The sequence below is a fragment of the Lithobates pipiens genome, unplaced genomic scaffold (assembly GCF_037356315.1).
Source record: "Lithobates pipiens isolate NorthernLeopardFrog02 unplaced genomic scaffold, aLitPip1_a1.2 Scaffold_8, whole genome shotgun sequence".
NCBI classification, from domain to species: domain Eukaryota; kingdom Metazoa; phylum Chordata; class Amphibia; order Anura; family Ranidae; genus Lithobates; species Lithobates pipiens.
In genome coordinates this window covers 11480587-11499738 of record NW_027507903.1, presented here as the reverse complement: position 1 = coordinate 11499738, position 19152 = coordinate 11480587, and the positions used below count along the sequence as shown (strand labels likewise).

The 19152-nt window shown below is 40.5% G+C and overlaps 1 protein-coding gene across 2 annotated transcripts in view; it reads right to left on the bottom strand.

The window, feature by feature from the left end:
• Positions 1–1594: 1594 nt before the first annotated feature.
• Positions 1595–19152, bottom strand: part of LOC143962950 (immunoglobulin superfamily DCC subclass member 4-like) — a 194489-nt gene continuing 176931 nt past the window's right edge. For both annotated transcript variants that reach the window (XM_077472461.1, XM_077472460.1), the window contains 3 exons: positions 15186–15420; positions 8759–8923; positions 1595–5410 (listed from right to left, as the gene is read on the bottom strand). In XM_077472461.1, the coding sequence (XP_077328587.1) occupies positions 4913–5410; positions 8759–8923; positions 15186–15420 (898 nt within the window). In that variant the 3' untranslated portion in view covers positions 1595–4912. The remainder of the gene's footprint in view (positions 5411–8758; positions 8924–15185; positions 15421–19152) is intronic.

The window sequence follows — 19152 nt, the reverse complement described above, 5'->3', positions numbered from 1 at the left end:
TTTATTTTTTATTCTATTCAATTCCTTTCTATTATATTATAGTCTTTTCTATTCTATTTCTTTATTTTCTATTCTATTTTATTTGGAAAATAAAATAGAATAGAATCAAATCAAATTCAAAAACAATTGAAAAATGGTTTGAATTAGATTCAAAATCGCTTTAAATTCGTTATTTTGAATTCATTTAAATTCGTTGCTATTGTAATTCGGAAATTTGGATTCATCCGAATTTCCAAATAACAAAAAAAGTGTCCGAAATTTTGTTTCGGAACGAAACGAACCGCACGTCTACTGTTTGTAGACTTTGTTTATGAAGTTGTGTACAGTCATCATTAACCACTTAAGGACCGCCTCACGCCGATGTACGTCGGCAGAATGGCATGGCTGGGCACAAACACGTACCTGTTGCTTATTAAGTGACCAGCTGTGGGTCGCGCTCCCGACTAGGTCCTGTGCTCCGTGACCGTGGCCGTGGCCGTGGGACCAGCGGACCCGATCGCCGCTGGTGTCCTGCGATCGGGTCACAGAGCTAAAGATTGAGGAGAGGTCTGTGTAAACAAACCTCTCCCCGTGCTTCCCTGCGTGGCTGTCACCGATCGTCTGTTCCCTTTTATAGGGAAGGAAGATCAGTGACGTCACATGCCAGGCCACGCCCCCCTACAATAAAAAAACACATAACGTCATACATAACACCTACACTGCCCCCTAGTGGTTAACTCCTTCACTGCCAGTGTCATTTACACAGGAATCAATGCATTTAAATAGCACTGATTGCTGTATAAATGACAATGGTTCCAAAAATGTGTCAAAAATGTCCGATGTGTCCGCCATAATGTCGCAGTCACAATAAAAATCGCTGATCGCCGCCATTACTAGTAAAAAAAAAAAATATTAATAAAAATGCTATAAAACTATCCCCTATTTTGTAAACGCTATAACTTTTTCTCAAACCAATCAATAATGGCTTATTGCAAAAAATTTTTTACCAAAAATATGTAGAAGAATACGTATCGGCCTAAACTGAGGAAAACAAAAATTTTTTTTATATATTTTTGGGGATATTTATTATAGCAAAAAGTAAAAAATATTATTTTTTTTTCTAAATTGTCGCTCTATTTTTGTTTATAGCGCAAAAAATAAAAACCGCAGAGGTGATCAAATACCCCCAAAAGAAAGCTCTATTTGTGGGGAAAAAAAAGGATGCCAATTTTGTTTGGGAGTCACGTCGCACGACCGCGCAATTGTCAGTTAAAGCGACGCAGTGCTAAATCGCAAAAAAGTGGTTAATGTTATATATTTACAGTAATATCTTATGACCTCGGCGGACATGTGATACCAGTTTTTATGTGTGCAGGTATGTGCGTGAGATATTTTTATGTGAATGATCTGATAAGTTAACAGACATCAGGCCATGGAAAGACGATCGTCGAGAAGACACGTTATTCAATGTCACACAATGGATTGATTGAAAATAATTCGGCCAAATCTGCTTTTAGTGATCCCATTGATTTGTATTTATTCCCTGCATCGAATAATAAAGATTATAAACAATATTCAGACTGATTAATCAAATGATTATTAAAAACACTGATAATGCCTTTAAAACGTATTTATTGTTTGACCTTTGGTGGATGCAGGCCACTGTTTTATTGGGAATGTGGCCATTCGCCTACGTTGAGCATGATTTCCCGGTTAGGGGTAGAAGTCCTACCAAATAACAAAAGACTGCAGTCCAATAGGCATTAAAAAATTGACAAAAAAACAAAACACTTACACTAGGAGATTTCTGTAACAGAGAAAAGGATGCTCATTAAATATACAAACTTCAATAAAAACGGGAGGGTGCTAAATGATCTAGAACTTAAAAAAAAAAACAAGGTTCTGTAGAGGTCGTGAGGCACTCACAGAGTGCATACAAATGGGAACATTAACACAGAAGGGTATTTTTGTAGCACCGTCCATAAGTCTCGAGTTGTCATGCAGTAATAAAAAAAAAGGAGTACCAAGCCTGTGACCAATCAGAGGGCTGAAACTGTAAAACCCGGTGACATCATAATGCTGCTAATGGTCATGGTCAGCCATTATGAATATAATGGGAGCTTCTATTGCCCTCAACCACATAATAAATCCCTGGACATAGCAAAAAAAAAAAAAAAAGGAATGTGAAGAAGCCTAGGGCAGTGAACGGACATAAGACCTCCAGGCTAATGTGTAACTTAACCTCAGAATCAAAGCTTCAAAGAAACAGAGGATATGTCCAATGGTTAATGAGGCCAGTGAGGCATTGGTCTTTGCAGTGGTGTGGCCACAATGCTCTAGTAGGTTCACTCTGTATACAATTCATAGAGCACCGTCAGTGCATTCCGGAAATACATTACATAGAACTGTGTTTTTTTATTTTATTTTTTTTGCACCTGAAGTGCATAAAGGCAACTTGTTTGGTGATTTCAGCCTGACCTAAATGCGCTGGAGAACTCAAGCCTCACACAAGGGTCGCACTGTCCATTCCTTCAAAAGTAATACTGATTAGTCTTCCATTATAAGTGGTTTAAAGTTAAAGTGGTTGTAAACCTCCAGGATAAAAAAAATGAACAAGGCATATCCTTCCATAGTGTGTATTTGCCTCTATCCAAAGCACGTTTTAGTTTAGGTTGGGATACCTTAATGGATGCCTTAAAGTGGTTTCAGTTATTAACCATCTGCCCACAAGGCTTGGAAGGGCTTGGGGCTACCAACTGCTGTCCTAAAAGACGTGTCTCCACACAATCCATGTGTTTAAGAAGGAGGAGCGTTTTCTAGTTGGAAGACATTCAACAAGCAAAGCCCTAATCATTTCGATGGCCCCTGCTCACATCTGAGCATGAAGAGAGGCCATTAAAATGAATGGGATTTAGCTTGTCAAGCATCTTTGAGCTACAAAACGCTTAGCCCCTGTACACACGGTCGGAGATTTCGACAACCAAATCCGTCGAATTTTGTCCATCGGATTTTGTCCGTCGGATCTTGTCCGTCGGATCTTGTCCGTCGGATCTTGTCCGAAACTGTTGCATACACACGGTCGGACTAAGTTTGACGAAAAATCCGATCATTTAGAACGTGATGACGTAATTTCGTTACGATGGGACATCAAAGCCAATAGCTTTGATGTAGGAATTTGATCTGAGCATGCGTGGCACTTGGTCCGATCAAAATTCTCTACACATGATCGGAGTATGTCCGATCGAACCAGTTGGTCGGAAAATATTTCCAACAAGTTGGAAAATTGGGTCCGACGAATATTCAGACGGAATCAGTCCGATGCATACCACACACAGTCGGATTATCCGACAACACGGCCCGATAGGACACATTCCGACGGATTCTCCGACCGTGTGTACAAGGGCTTAGGTGTGAATGTAGTGGAGGCCACCTAAAACCAACCTATCCACAGGACCATATGTGGAGGCCCTAAAGTGGTTTCAATTATTTACCATCTGCCCACAAGGCTAGAAAAGGCCTGGGGCTATCAACTCCTATGCTAAGAGAGGCGCCTCCACACAATCCATGTGTTTAAGAAGGTTGAACGTTTTATAGCTCGAAACCCAAAAATGCTCAGAAAGCAAAATCCCATTCATTCCATTCACTTCATCTGAGTGTGGACAGGGGCCATTGAAATGAATGGGATTTTACTTGTTGAGCATATTTAAGCTTCAAGCTACAAAAACTCTCAGGTGTGATTGTAGTGGAGGTCATCTGAAGCCAACCTATCCATAGGATCGTATGTGGAGGCCTGATTGAATATATACCATAGCATCACTAAAAGTGCATGATGGTATCATTACACTACCCATGTGGTGTAATAATCTTGCATTCAGGCCCAGATCATGAAAAGTATACTCCTGGCTCATAGTACCAGCATGTGGAATTTTGCTCTGAGGTGAACCTGTACAGTCAAACCTGCTATTCCTGTTGCCCTTTGCCACGCTGGGTAGTCAAGGCATTCCAAACCAAACCCCTGGCCACCAGGGAAGCCTCTCTCTCCTGGTTCACATTATACAATATCAGATTTTATTATGACTAGTACTTTGCCAACCACAGAAGGTAGTCCAGCTCCTCCTTTGACTTCCCAGCACAGCTATGGTGACATGGAGTGCTGCATTAATCAATACCGAAGCCCATGGAGGAGAATGTCTTGGCAACAGACTAGCATAAAAAAAAACCTTTTAAATTTCAGGAACCTTGGCAACAACTGTCTGATGCAAGTTCTCAACCTTTCCTCATCAACGGTATTGCAGACAGCATTTAGAGTTTTCAATGTGTTCTCATGGTGTCCTATTCACTTATAACAGGATTATTCCTCCGCACCAATGACCTCCATAAACCCGGATCTTACCAGTAGAGCACATATGTCAGATCAATCTGGATCTGTGTTATAGTCCAAGTTCTTCCAAAGCATCTTGAAGCATCATCCAAATACAAATAAATGGCATCTTATAATGGCTTTCAACTATTGTAAGCATTTCGACCCATCTCAAGTCGTTTTTGGTGGCTTATATAAAGTGTACAGGGTTAAAACAATCCTGCAACAAGTGGTTCTTATGAATGCATTTATTAACATTTGGATGCTACTGCTACTATTCCTTTTCATGATCCCTATTTCTAGTTGTTCCCCCATCTCATGTCGTGCTTGCCCATTGTGATACTCAATGCTTTATAAGGCTGTTTTTTAAAGTCATATAAGTCAGAGCAAGTTGTAGTTGCACAAAATGGCTGAATAGTCAAAGTGTTGCTTAGATTTTCGAATTGTCCACACCGTAACACATGCAAGGACACCCTTACAGCCATGAGTCCTACCAGAAAAATGTATCTGACCAAAAAAAAAAAATACATTAGATCTGGTGTGTGGATCTTCTTTAGTTCTCCAGGTTCCAGTTCAGTGCACAGTCTCCTCTGAGTTCATTACGTGCGGTAGGACCGGTGTATTGCTTAGAGGCAATTCTTGCTGAGCTCTTAAAGATAGGGGCACATCTTCTGAACATGAATCCCCACCATCTACAGTGAAAGAAGAGCCAGCGACAGTTTGATTGTCCTGAGAGTCCCCACTCCTGGAGGAGATACCATTGGCAAGGTGTGGGGTCTTTGTGGCCACGATGTTTAATGTGTGTTCTGTACTGATGGCCACCAGTGGCTGATTGCTCCAGTCTTGGCTTTCGCTTTCTGTGGCCAATGGCTGTGTGTGAGGGTTAGAGGTTGGAGTCAAACACTCAGTGGGGCCTTTGTCATGATCCAAACTAATTTCTTCTTCCTCTTCTTCTGAGTCCAGCCCAGCACAGCGTCCGCTACGCTCGGAGGCGGAGAAGTCAGAGTGTACAATGACATCTGCCTCCACTTGGTTCTGAGATGGGTTTCGATGATTCCTTCCAATGTCCACCTAATGACATTTATAAAAAAATTATTATTAAACAGGATTTTTGTCATTTGAAAGAGATTACGTCTTAATAAAGGGTCTACCCTAAAATATATGAGAGCTGTACCAAAACAAATGCAAAAACGGTCACAACGTGACGTACCGCCGGTATATGGCTGGACTTCAAGTGGTTATACCAGGATGATGCCTGCAGATGCATCATCCCGCTACCGTATTTTTGAGCTCTCTTGTAAAAGCAATTGTAACCTCTGGATCATTTTTACAAGCAGCGGGAGGGGACATCCCCTCCCACCGCCTTCCGCAGATTCATCGGGCTGTCCTGTCCCACCGGGACATCCAATCGAACAGCCGACGCTTCCGCCCGCTGACCATAGAGATGAACAAAGACAGGAACCGCTCTGTTCATCACTCTGATATAGGGAAAGAAACAAGACGTGTGCCGCTCCTGGTTAGATAAGTATGCTGATTGGACTCCACTCATGGGTGCTTTTTGGGTGGCAGGGCGGCAAACAAACACCGCCCCCCCCCCCCCGCTGTTTATAATTAGAGGCTATCTCATAAAAATAGTGTCCCAAATTAAAAAAACATTCTAAGCCCTTGTACACACGGTCAGACATTCCGACGGAAAATGTCCGATCGGACCATGTTGTCGGATAATCCGACTGTGTGTGGGCTCCAGCGGACTGTTTCTGTCGGAATATCCGACAGACAAAGTTTTAGAACTGGGCTATAAAACTTTCCGACAACATGATCCGTTCGGACTTTGTCCGATTGTGTGTAGAGAATTCCGATCGGACAAAGTGCCACGCATGCTCAGATCAAATTCCTAGACCAAAGCTATTGGCTACTATCCTGAACGTAGTCCTGCCGTAACGAAATAACGTCATCACGTTACGTATGATCGGATTTTCCGACAACTTTGTCCAACCGTGTGTATGCAACACAAGTTTCGGACAAAATCTGATGGATTTTGTTGTCGGAATGTCCGACCGTGTGTACAAGGGCTAACTCATTAATAAGGGACAAAGAACGGAAATTGAACCACCTGCTGACCCAGCACAAACAACGCCCTGACCTAGACCTTAAAGAATAAATAGATTCCGCTAGGTTAGAATTAAACCTTTGTTTGACAATTGAAGCAGAAAAAAGCCTTAGGTGGACCCAGGCTTCCTTCTAAACATTGAGTGATAAGCCAGGTACTATGCTGGCTCTCAGACTTACACCTCGGATTCGTCGAACTGTACTCTCTAAACTTAGACAGCCTAATGGAAACTTGACCCAGAGCCCACAGATGTCCCTCACTGCCTGTGGACCTCCTGATGTCTCTTCCAACAAGAGAACATCAGGCTATTTGGAGTCCTTCTTTATCCCACTCCCTGCGTCTCTGGGACACGGTGTGCAAATTATACCCACTGAAATCTCCCCATTCCCCTGTGGCCCCTATACTCAATAACCCGCACTTTCTTCCATGACAGAATCCCCAACAATTTACATGGTGGGTTAACAAAGGACTTTACAGGATAGCACATGTCATAGGTCACAAAGGGATCAGGCAACAAGCTTATTTCCGAGAGACGTTACAGATGCCCCAGACAGAATCTTTTCGTCTACATCAAATTACTCATTTTATAAAATCCCTGGGTACCGATCTGATAGACATAACCACTAACACCTTGTTTGAAAATAAATGCTTACATGGACCTGAGTCACGTGGGGGGGGGGGGGGGATCTCGGAGCTCTATGCCCTCTTCAACAATCAACAGACTCAACCTTCATACCAAACAGAATGGGAATCAGATCTAGGCAAGGCTATAGAGGAGGAGGTTTGGGGGCAGTATTCGACCATGGTGCACAAGGGAATACTCAATACTTCCTTGGCGGAAGGGAATTACAAGGTGCTGTCCAGGTGGTACCTGGTTCCAGCAAGGCTGGCGAGATTGTACCCCCACACTTCACCCCTTTGCTTCAGAGTATGCGGGCAAGAGGGTACTATGTCCCATGTCTGGTGGTCCTGTCTCAAGGTCTAGTGCTTTTGGATCAGAATATTCACTCTGGTCTGTTCAGTGACAGGACAAAATCTACCTAAAAATTCTAACACAATGCTGTTCATGGTCCTACTGGACAAGATCCCTAGACGTCTCCGAACTCTCATCTTCTTTATTATTTCAGCAGCTAAAATTATACTAGCACGAGCATGGAAAACCTCAGTGGTCAGTCCTGCACTAGTAAAGCATAAACTTTCTTGGATCATGGTCAATGAAAAATTGACCAGCATCCTTAGAGACAGACAAGCCAGATTTGACAGGGTGTGGTCCCCCTGGATAAAGAACCTCCAAGCTCCATAATCTCCAGTGCTTGGAGGTTCAGTGGAGGGCCCAGGCCAAGGGCAGTGACTCCTGCTTTGGATTTCTGAGCTTTATTCTTCTCCTTTACTCTCCTCCTTCTCTCCCCCCCCCCCCTTTCTTATGTTATTTTAATTATTTTTATTTTATTGTATTTATTTATTTTTTCTCTTTCCCTCTTCTTTTCTCTTTTATGTTCAATGATTTACCTTATGGATACAAATGGAGAGTCCCGGAGCCTCTCATTTTTCGACACCAATGTGGGAGCTATGTAAAATAACTCTAATTACCTGATCAACTTTGGTGATAAGGACCCCGATCTTGAGCTATGTTAAAGAAGCGCTACAGCTTGATCTAACGTTGCCAAGAAATTATGATTATTCTGTTCAGGCCCAAGCGGGCAGTAGCCCAACTCAACTGTAATTACCGTTATAATTGTTTTTACATTACATCCATATGGATCAGACACTTGGTCACCTTATGAGAGTGCATGGATTTTTCTGTACTGATATACTATTTGTATCCTAAGATATTTGTTAAATTTTTGAATAAAAACCTATTGGAAACAAAAAAAAACAACCCCTCCCCATTGGAATTCATGCGCCGGTGTCCTGAAAGGGGTCAGATGCATGGCTAGGGGAGGTGGCGCCCGTGCGCCCTTAATGGAAGGGCCGCCCCTTGCTGCCTCTGTTTCGGATTACAGTGGGTGTCGGCGGACCTTGCCTCGCACCTGCTGATCAGCTTCTGCGTTTGAGCGCCCCCTAGGCAGAAGTGCAGAATCGCTTATATATGTGTGATTCTGCACAGAACAGCCATCCTGTAGCAGTAACTCTGCTATAAGGGGGTCGTTTGGTGGATAAATAGACCCTTTAGAGTTGGATAGGACATAAAGAGGAGAAGGTCAATAAACAGTACCATATCTTCATCACATGGGCCGGCCAATTAAAAAGTGTGATAGTGTAATGGTAAGATACAGGTTAGGAAACATGATATCCTTGTTAGAGTTTACCTTATGACTTTCATAGGAGATATCATGTAGGACCATCCGTATGCCTCCGGTGGTTAAGTGGTTTGCTGAACCATTTGCAGCATTGGTGAGCTCTCCGGGTATAGTTTCTGCATAACTGGTGATGTGGTTTGCCCAGTTCTGGGTGATCGACCCATTCCATGATGTCTGGATGACAAAGGATATGGAATTGTAAGAGACGCAAAAAAGAAAAACCATTACTGATCACTTGTGTGGCCAAACAAACAATCTTGTAACCACTTCAGCCCCAGAAGATTTTCCCCCTTAAAGTGGGAGTCCGCCGTTTTTTTTTTTTTTTTTTTAAAGCCAGCAGCTACAAATACTGCAGCTGCTGACTTTTAAAATAATGACACTTACCCGCCCAGCGCGCCCGCGATGTCGGCACCCGAAGCCGATCTCTCGATCGTCTCTCGGGTGCTGCCGCCGCCATCTTGGGTATGGGAATCAGGAAGTGGAGCCTTTCGGCTTCATTTCCTGGTTCCCTACTGCGCATGCGCGAGTCGCGCTGCGCAATAAGGATGGTCCCCGCTGCCTCTGGGATCCGTGTGTTTCCCAGCAGGCAGCGGGGAACCTTCGGAAAGGGGCGTAGATTCTGCGGAAAGGGGCGTTGCTTCTGCAGAATCTACGCCGGAAGTGGGTGCAGATACCTGTACTGTACAGGTACCTGCACCCCCCTGCCCCCTGAAAGGTGCCAATTGTGGTGCCGGAGGGGGGGAGTGTTCCAATGAGCGGAAGGTCCACTTTAGGGTGGACCTCCGCTTTAATGACCAGGCCATTTTTTGCGATACGACACTGTGTCACTTTTTTTTTTTTTTTTTTGCAAATCTGTTTATTGGAATTTCAGACAGTGAACAAGTAACCAAAAGCAAAACAAGACAGACAAAAACAAAAACAAAAACACATACATTGGTCACGATTAGTGTTACAGGCGTGACGTGTAAAGAGTTGCAATATAAGACAGTGCATTACATAAAAAAACATGTCGGAGAATTCAAGGCATCTCACCGGCCACAAAGAGCCGACTCCATGTGCAGTAGGATGACTCAGGACTAAACCATGCTACTCAGACATACAACATTTCCACTAGTGCATATTCCTATTCATTTACAAACGAAAATGCGTTAAGTAGGCTATGGGTCTGAGGCCGTGGAGGCATCCGCCAGCCGACACTGTGTCACTTTAACTGACAATTGTGTGGTCGTGCGACGCTGTACCCAAACAATTTTTTTTCCCACAAATAGAGCTTTCTTTTGATGGTATTTGATCACCTCTGCGTTTTGTTTTTTTGCTCTATAAACAAAAAAAGACAGACAATTTAAAAAAAAAAATATATATATTTTATACTTTTTTTCTATAATAAATATCCCCCAAAAAACTCGCAATAAGTGTATATTGACTGGTTTGCGCAAAAGTTAAAGCGTCTACAAAATAGGGGATAGATTTATGGCATTTTTATTATTATTATTTTTTTTTACTAGTAATGGTGGTAATCAGCGATTTTTGGGGGGACTGCTATATTGCGGCGGACAGTTCGGACACTTTTGACACTTTTTTGGGACCAGTGACATTTGTATAGCGATCAGTGCTATAAAAATGCACTGATTACTGTATAAATGGCACTGGCAGGGAAGGGGGTTAACACTAGGGGGCGATCAAGGGGTTAAGTACAGCACATCTTTCTCTCCTCCCCTGCCAGAACAGGGATCTGTTTGTTTACATTGCCCGATCCCCGTTCCGGCTCTCTGTGGATCGCTGGTGGCCGGCAGACATTGCGGCTGCCGGCTCTACACATCGGCTCCACCCGCCATGCAGCGGGCGCCCTTTCTATAGCTCTTAAAAGGAACCGACGTACACCTACATTGATTTGCGAGAACGAGCCGACCTGCTGAAATATAATGACGGCGGCCAGTCGGCAAGCGGTTAAAGTCAGCAGGTACACATACTGTAGCTGCTGACTTTTAATATTAGGACACTTACCTGTCCTGGAGTCCAGCGATGTCGGCACCCCACCAATGTTTCCATCAGCTCTCGGGTGCTGCCGCCACCTATGCCTGTAATGGAAAACGTCAGTGAAGCCTTGCAGCTTCACGAGCCAGTTCCCTACTGCGCATGCACGAAGCACGCCGCGCTTTCCTGAATGGCCCGGCGGCGGGGAAAGGAGGAGGGAGGCCAAACTTCAGAGTGATCTCGCCATGGCAAGATCTCTCGGAAGGGGGGATAGGTACCTGTCAAAAACAGGTGCCCTCCCCCCCGAAAGGTGCCAAATGTGGCATCGGACTGGGGGAAGAGGCAGATAGGCGGAGCTTCCACTTTTGGGTGGAACTCCGCTTTAACCACTTCCAGTCTGGGCCAATTCTGACATCCCTCGCCTACATGTAAAAAACATTAGACATGTGCAATTCGTTTAGTTCCGAATTTGTTTAACAAATTTTGACAAATTAGGTAATTCCAAAATATCCGAATTTTCGAATTCCGATTTTTTTTTGGAAAATCTGAAAGAAAGAAAATCAGTAAAATTCGAAATAATAACTAACTATTAAATTATAGGTATTGTAATTTCCTTTCAAATTTGGCTGGATGTAACGAGTACAAATTTATCCGAAGTTAGGAATTATCTGAAATAACGAATTCCGCATCTAAACGAATGGAATGTAAAGATCTAATAATAATAAATAACAATAATAATAAAACCTTTTTATTATTATTATTAATTATTAATTTGTTCCATTCCATTTGTTTAGATGTCGCATTAGTTATTTCGGATAATTCCTAACTTCGGATAAATTTGTACTCGTTACATCCAGCCAAATTTGAAAGGAAATTACAATACCTATAATTTAATAGTGAGTTATTATTTAGAATTTTACTGATTTTCTCAGGTTTTTGAATTTCCGACTTTTCAGAAAAAAATAAAAAAAAAACGAATGAAACGAAAACAAATGAATTTTTTGTCAGTGCACATGTCTAAAAAAAAAAACATAAAAAAAATTATTATTATTATTTTATTTTTTTGCTATAAAACTACTTAGAACCCCCAAACAGCTCAAACCTTGGACTGTAAGTTCCTTGAGGGCAGGTACAATTTGTAAATTGTTGGTGATAAATAAATACAACCTCAATCCCAAAAAGCTTTTGGAAAATTTGCAATTTGCAAATCTCATAAACCTAGATTATATTCACAATGGAAAACATATCAAACGTTTAAAACTGAGAAAATGGACCATTCGAAAACAAAAAAAAAAAAAGGTCATTTTGAAATTGATGGCAGCAACACATCTCAAAAAGTTGGAACAGGGCAAAAGAAAGCTGGCAAAGTAAGTGGTACTAACAAGGAAGAGCTGAAAGAACATTTACCAAGCAATTGGGTTCATTGGCGACAGATTAGTAACATGAGTGGGTGTAAAAAGAGCATCTTAGAGAGTCGGAGTGTCTCAGAAGTAAAGGTGGGCAGAGGTTCACCAAGAATAATCTTCTTCAATGTAAAATTGCAAAAAACTATAAATATAGCATCATCTACAGTACATAATATCAAAAGATCCAGAGAATCAGGAGAAATCTCTGCGTACAAGAGACAAGGCCCATTCACAATATTGGATGTCTGTGATCTTCGGGCCCTGCATAAAAACCAGGTATAATTCTCGGCTTGGGTATACTTCCAAAAATAACTAGACACATGCATTGCTGAAAAATTTGTTAGTTTTACTTTCATTTGTTTTTTTGTTTTTTGGGGGGGGGGGGGTTGTTTTTTTGAGTCATTCGTTATGATTGTAATTTGTAAATTTCTGGATCATGTTCAGTTACAGTATGTCTTCTCTGGATGACAGAGCTTTACCTCGTATTTTTGGATGGCACGGCGAACTGTGTTCACCGACAAGTGATTTTTAGACATGTGCAATTCGCTTAGTTCCAAATAGTTTTTTTAATGAAGCTTGACAAACTCGTTAATTTGGAAATATCCAAACTAACGAAATCCTGTTTAACAAATTTTTAAGGATATTCGTAAATTCGAAAATCCGAAAGAAAGTCAGAAAATTTGAAAGAATAAGTAACAAACTAATAAGTAACAAACTAATAAGTAACTAACTAATAAGTAACTAACTAATAAGTAACTAACTAATAAGTAACTAACTAATAAGTAACTAACAAGTAACTAGCTAATAAGTAACTAACAAGTAACTAACAAGTAACTAACAAGTAACTAACTAATACTGTAAGTAACAAACTAATAAGTAACAAACTAATAAGAACTAACTAATAAGAACTAACTAATAAGAACTAACAAGAACTAACTAACAAGAACTAACTAATAAGAACTAACTAACAAGAACTAACTAACAAGAACTAACTAATAAGAACTAACAAGAACTAACTAATAAGAACTAACTAATAAGAACTAACTATTCAATTATAGGCATTGTAATTTCCTTTCAAATTTGGCTGTTAGCGAGGAATATGATTTTAATCCGAAGTTAAAAATTATACAAAATAGCAAATGCCGCATCTAAACATATGGAACAGAACGGAAATAATAATAAATAATAATATGTTTTTATTATTGTTATATATTATTAATCTGTTACATTTCATTCGTTTATATACGGCATTCGTTACTTCAGATAAATCGCCGAAAAAAATTTGTTCGTTTTCGGGTCATTCGTAATGCCGCAATTTGAAAATTCATAAATTCAAAAAAAATAAAGAAAATCCGAATATTCGAAAGAATAACTAACTAACTATTAAATTATAGATATTGGAATTTCCTTTCAAATTTGGCTGTTAGTGAACGTAACGAATACGAATTTATCCGAAGTTACGAATTATCTGAAATAACAAATGCTGCATCTAAACAAATGGAACAAATGGAACAGAATGGATTATTAAAAAATAATAGGTTTTTATACGGCATTCATTATTTCGGATAATTCGTAACTTCAGATAAATTGCTGAAAAATATGTGTTCGTTTTTGGGTCATTCGTAATGTCGCAATTTGTAAATTCATAAATTCAATAAAAAGAAGGAAAATCCGAATATTCGAAAGAATAACTATTAAATTATAGATATTGGAATTTCCTTTCAAATTTGGCTGTTAGTGACTGTAACAAATACAAATTTATCTGAAGTTAAAAATTATCCGAAATAACAAATGCCACATCTAAACAAATGGAACAGAACGGATTAATAATAAAAATAAAAGGTTTTTATTAATGTTATTTATTATTATTATTAATTTGTTACGTTCCATTCATTTATATGAGCCATTCGTTATTTCAGATAATTCGTTACTTCAGATAAATTGCCGAAAAATGTGTTTTTCGGATCATTTGTAATGTCGCAATTTGTAAATTCATAAATCCGAAAATTCAAAAGAATAACTAACTATTAAATTATAGATATTGGAATTTCCTTTCAAATTTGGCTGTTAGTGAAGGTAATGAATACAAATTTATCCGTTACGAATTATCTGAAATAAATGAATGCCGCATCTAAAAAAATGGATCTAAACACATGGAACGGAAACACATTTTTTTATAAATATTAGTAATAAAACATTTTTATTATCATTATTAATTAGTTACGTTCCATTTGTTTAGATCCATTTGTTTAGATGCAGCATTCGTTATTTCAGATAATTTGTAACTTCAGATAAAGTTGTATTTGTTACATTCACTAACAGCTAAATTTGAAAGGAAATTCCAATACCTATCATTTAATAGTTAGTAATAGCTAAGTTATTATTAATTAGTCATTATTTCAGGTTTTTGAATTTTTGGGTTTTCTGATTTTCGAATTTCTGAATTTTCGCATTTTCAATTTTCGCAAAACTTTCCCAATATTCGTAAATTCGAATACGAATTTGAAAATTCGTAAATGAGTTTGGATATTTCCGAATTAACGAATTTGTCGAAATTCGTTAAACAAATTCAGAACCAAAACGAATTGCACATGTCTAAAAATCACTGTCGGTGAACACAGTTCGCCGTGCCATCCAAAAATACGAGGTAAAGCTCTGTCATCCAGAGAAGACATACTGTAACTGAACATGAGCCAGAAATGGCACCGTCTTCTCTGACCATTTAAAATGGTCTGTTGCAAAGTGGAAAACTGTCCCAACTTTTTTGAGATGTGTTGCTGCCATCAATTTCTAAATTATTTTAATTATTAATTTATTAATTAAATTAACTTAATCTTAAAATTTTCTCTGTTTACACATTTGATATGTTTTCTATTTTCTATTGTGAATAAAATATCTTTTGATGAGATTTGCAGATCATTGCATTCTGTTTTTATTATGCGATTTTTTTTTTACATCGCGACACAACTTTTTGGGAATTGGGGCTGTAATATAATTCTGTCTTTGCACATAATAAAAATGGTTTTATTTCCACTTCTCCTTCACATCACACACACCTTCATCTTCAGCGGGTTCTTGTCCTCTGACGGCGGGTTGGAGACGAGGCCTCCTATGAGCTCCGTGACCTCCGGGATTGGAAGGGAGGAGGGGGTCTCTTCTTGTCGAGGAGGCATCAAGGTCTCCAGCTCATGGGAGTCTTGGCAGTGGCTTTGGGAGCAGGACCCCTGTCTAGCCCTCTGAAAGGAAGAGGGACCTCTGCTAGATCGGGGCACCAATTCAGATCCGGAATCCCTACGAAAGCAGAAATGCCCATCAAATAAGGAGAAAATATAGGCTACAAGATGTTGGGTGAGTAGGGAAAACATCATGTCAAACAATCTTCCTACACTAAGATATTTGCTGTTTCATATTTTATTTTTTTACTTAAAGTGGAGCCCGAGGCTTCTTCAGAAAAAAATTTTAAAGTCAGCAGCTACAAATACTGTAGCACCTTTTAATATTAGGTCACTTACCTGTCCAGGCATTCAGGGGTGTCCTCACCCCAACCAATTTTTGAAATGGCTCTTGGGTGCTGCCACTGCCATTTTGGCTAAGGGAAACTGACAGTGAAGCCTTGCAGCAGGTTCCCTACTGCACATGTGCGAGGCACGCTGCACTTTATGAATGGCCCGGGGGCGGCATCCGGCTGAATTGACCATGGCGAAGTCAGTCGAAAGTGGGAGCGGGTACCTGTCAAAGCCAGATACGCCCGCCCCCCCCAACCCCGAATGGTGCCAAAAGTGGCACCGGTGGGGGGGGGGGGGCAGACAAAGAAGCGGAGCTTCCCCTTTTGGGTGGAGCTCCGCTTTTAAAGAGTAACTACATTTTTTATGAGCAAAAACATTCCCCTCTCTGTGATCTATGTAAATTGCAGAGATTTCAAAAACTTTGTAGCAGATTCCTACCTTTTTCTGCTCCGAAGAAATAGCCGTTTGTTTCACCAGACTGATTCTGAATGGTTTAATATAAATCACCTGGTGCACTCTCAGTATTCTAATGTGGAACGTTGCAGTGTCTGCAGCCCTTTAGAAGGACTGGACCCTTTGAGAGTATTTCACCAAAGCTGAAATTCCTATAGCAGAGGATGCCTAAAATCGGACTTGTATCTTAGTGCAGACTAATGGAGAAATCAGTGAACCAATCGCACAAGCAAGAAATAAAATTTCTGTGGGCATTCTGCACACCAGCTGTCTACAGAAGGCCTCCAGGTGGCCATATTGCATTCAATTTTACAGAAAATTACAGCAGCTTCAGATTGAAAAGGAAAGGTCATTTTAACCAGCTGCAGACTCTGGGCGTGCTAGGCACGTCCAAAATAAATGTAATCATTGTACACAAGGCGTGTCTAGTGCGTCCAGTGATTTTGCCCTGCTGCCAGAATCCCCCCTGCCCCAGTACATGGTAGTTCAGCTCTGATTAATCACAGCTGCATTGCTGAGTATACAGAGAAGGTCCCGGAAACAGGAGCTGTAAAAAAAAAAAAAAAGCAGTCTGGCAATGTTTATCAACAACACTGCTCAGCCAAGAATACAGAAAGCTACAATGAAACACTGTTTCATTTTGTATCTTTCTGTTTATTCATCTACAGATCAAAGGGATGAACTTCGATCTGCAGATGAAGTCAGTTAAAGCAACTTGGCAAGTAAAAAATAGATTTTTTTTAACCACTTCAGCTCCAGAAGATTTAATCCCCCCCCCCCCCCCCCCCCATGACCAGGCCATTTTTTGCGATATGGCACTGCGTTACTTTAACTAACAATTGCGTGGTCCTGCGAAGCTGTACCCAAATACAATTTATGGGTTTTTTCCCCACAAATAGAGCTTTTTTTGGTGGTAATTGAGCAGCTCTGTGGTTTTTATTTTTTGTGCTATAAACAAAAAAAGGCCGACAATTTTGGGGAAATTTTTTATTTTTTTTTTATTTCTGCTATAAGGCTGGGTTCACACCATTGTGAATTAGATGTGGGTTCCCCGCATCCAATTCGCAATAGCAGGAGATTTTGACCGGCTCTTTATGGGGTCAGTTCACATATCTCTGCGGCGGGTCTGGTGCATTTCGCACAAAAATGCCGTGTGTCTTCTGGTCCGTTTCAGGTCCGAATTCAGCCCAAAATTCAGGCTGAAAATCGGACCTGAAGCGGCGAACCAGGATGCACCGGACATCTGCTGTGAGCCGCAGGAGGCTCATATGTGAACCAAGCCTAATACATACCCAATAAAAAAAAATTTTTAAAAGTTAATTTCTGTTACATATTTTTGGTAAAAAAAATCCCAATAAGCGCATATTGATTGGTTTGCGAAAAAGTTATAGCGTCTACAAACTATGGGATAGAATTATGGAATTTCTATTTATTAATTTATTTTTTACTAGTAGAGACAGCGATCAGCCACTTATGGTGGGACATTGCGGCAGACAAATCGGACGCCTACCTGACACACCTTTGACATTTTTCTTGGGGACCAGTGACACTAATACAGTGATCAGTGCTAAAAAAATATGCACTGTCACTGTACTAATGACACTGGCTTGGAAGGGGTTAACATCACGGGAGATCAAAAGGGTTAAATGTGTTCCTAGGGAGTGCTTTCTAACTGTGTGGGGGATGTGCTTTTACTGTGGGAAGGCAGAGATCTGTGTTCCTGCTTAGCAGAAACAGGGGATCACTACCTTCCCTACTGACAGAACGGCGATCTGCCTTGTTTACATAGCAGACCTACCTTCTGCTTCTCTCTCTTGGGAGCGATCGGTGGGTCCAGGCAGACATAGAGTCCGACGGACCCGCTGATTGGCTCCCGCTGTGTCCAATCACAGTGGGAGCAGGGCGCACCCAGACCCGGAAATTGCCTTATTAACTCTTAGCCCCTGTACACACGGTCGGAGATTTCGACAACCAAATCCGTCGGATTTTGCCTGTCGGATTTTGTCCGTCGGATCTTGTTCCGAAACTGTTGCATACACACTGTCGGGCCAAGTTGGCGAAAAATCCGATCTTTCAGAACGTGATGACATAATTTCGTTATGATGGGACTACATTCAGGCTAGTAGCCAATAGCTTTGATGTAGGAATTTGATGTGAGCATGCGTGGCACTTTGTCCGATGAAAATGCTCTACACATGATCGGATTAGGTCCGTCCGGCCCAGTTGGTCGGGAAATATTTCCAACATGTTGGAAAATTGGGTCGGACGGAGATTCGGACGGAATCAGTCCGATGCATACCACACACAGTCGGATTATCCGACGACACGGTCCGATAAGACGCAATCCGACAGATTCTCCGACCGTGTGTACAAGGGCTAAATTTACTCTAATCAGTAACCCTAATTAACTCCTTATTTTCCTTCTCCATTCAATTATAAATTTTCTTGGTGAATTTTTTTTTTATAGTTTCTATTTTTTATTTTCTATTTTATTCTATTAGTTAATAACATATAAAACGTACAATAACATTACAATATGACTTGTGTAGCAATTGTATATGTTATATTATTTTTTTAATAATCATTATTATTTGCTTCCCCCCACAAAAGTGGAGTTACCCTTTAAATCACTACAGACCGAATATCGGGACTTTTGAGGCACCAGATTTTACACTTTACTATATATAAAAATCGCAGGGGTCCATTTATAAAACATTTGTTGCACGAACGTCAGAAATAATAGGTGCAAAGAGAGCAAAATCTTACTGTATGTTTTTGAATTATTAACTCCTGTATCATCAGCTCCATCTAGTGGCCAAAATGCAGTATATTTTCTCATTGAGGTATTTCAGAAATCTATACAGCATGTTGGCCACTAGATGGAGCCGATGATACAGTTAATCTGTTTAATTTATTAAATATTACATAGAGTTAATCTATTCAAAAACATACAATGAAATTTAGTTCAACCTGAACAAATGTTTATGGCATTTAGGATTTTTTATTTATAGAACCTTTATCGCACAAATGCCCCATCGTTGCTCTTAGTGGAGGCATCAAATGC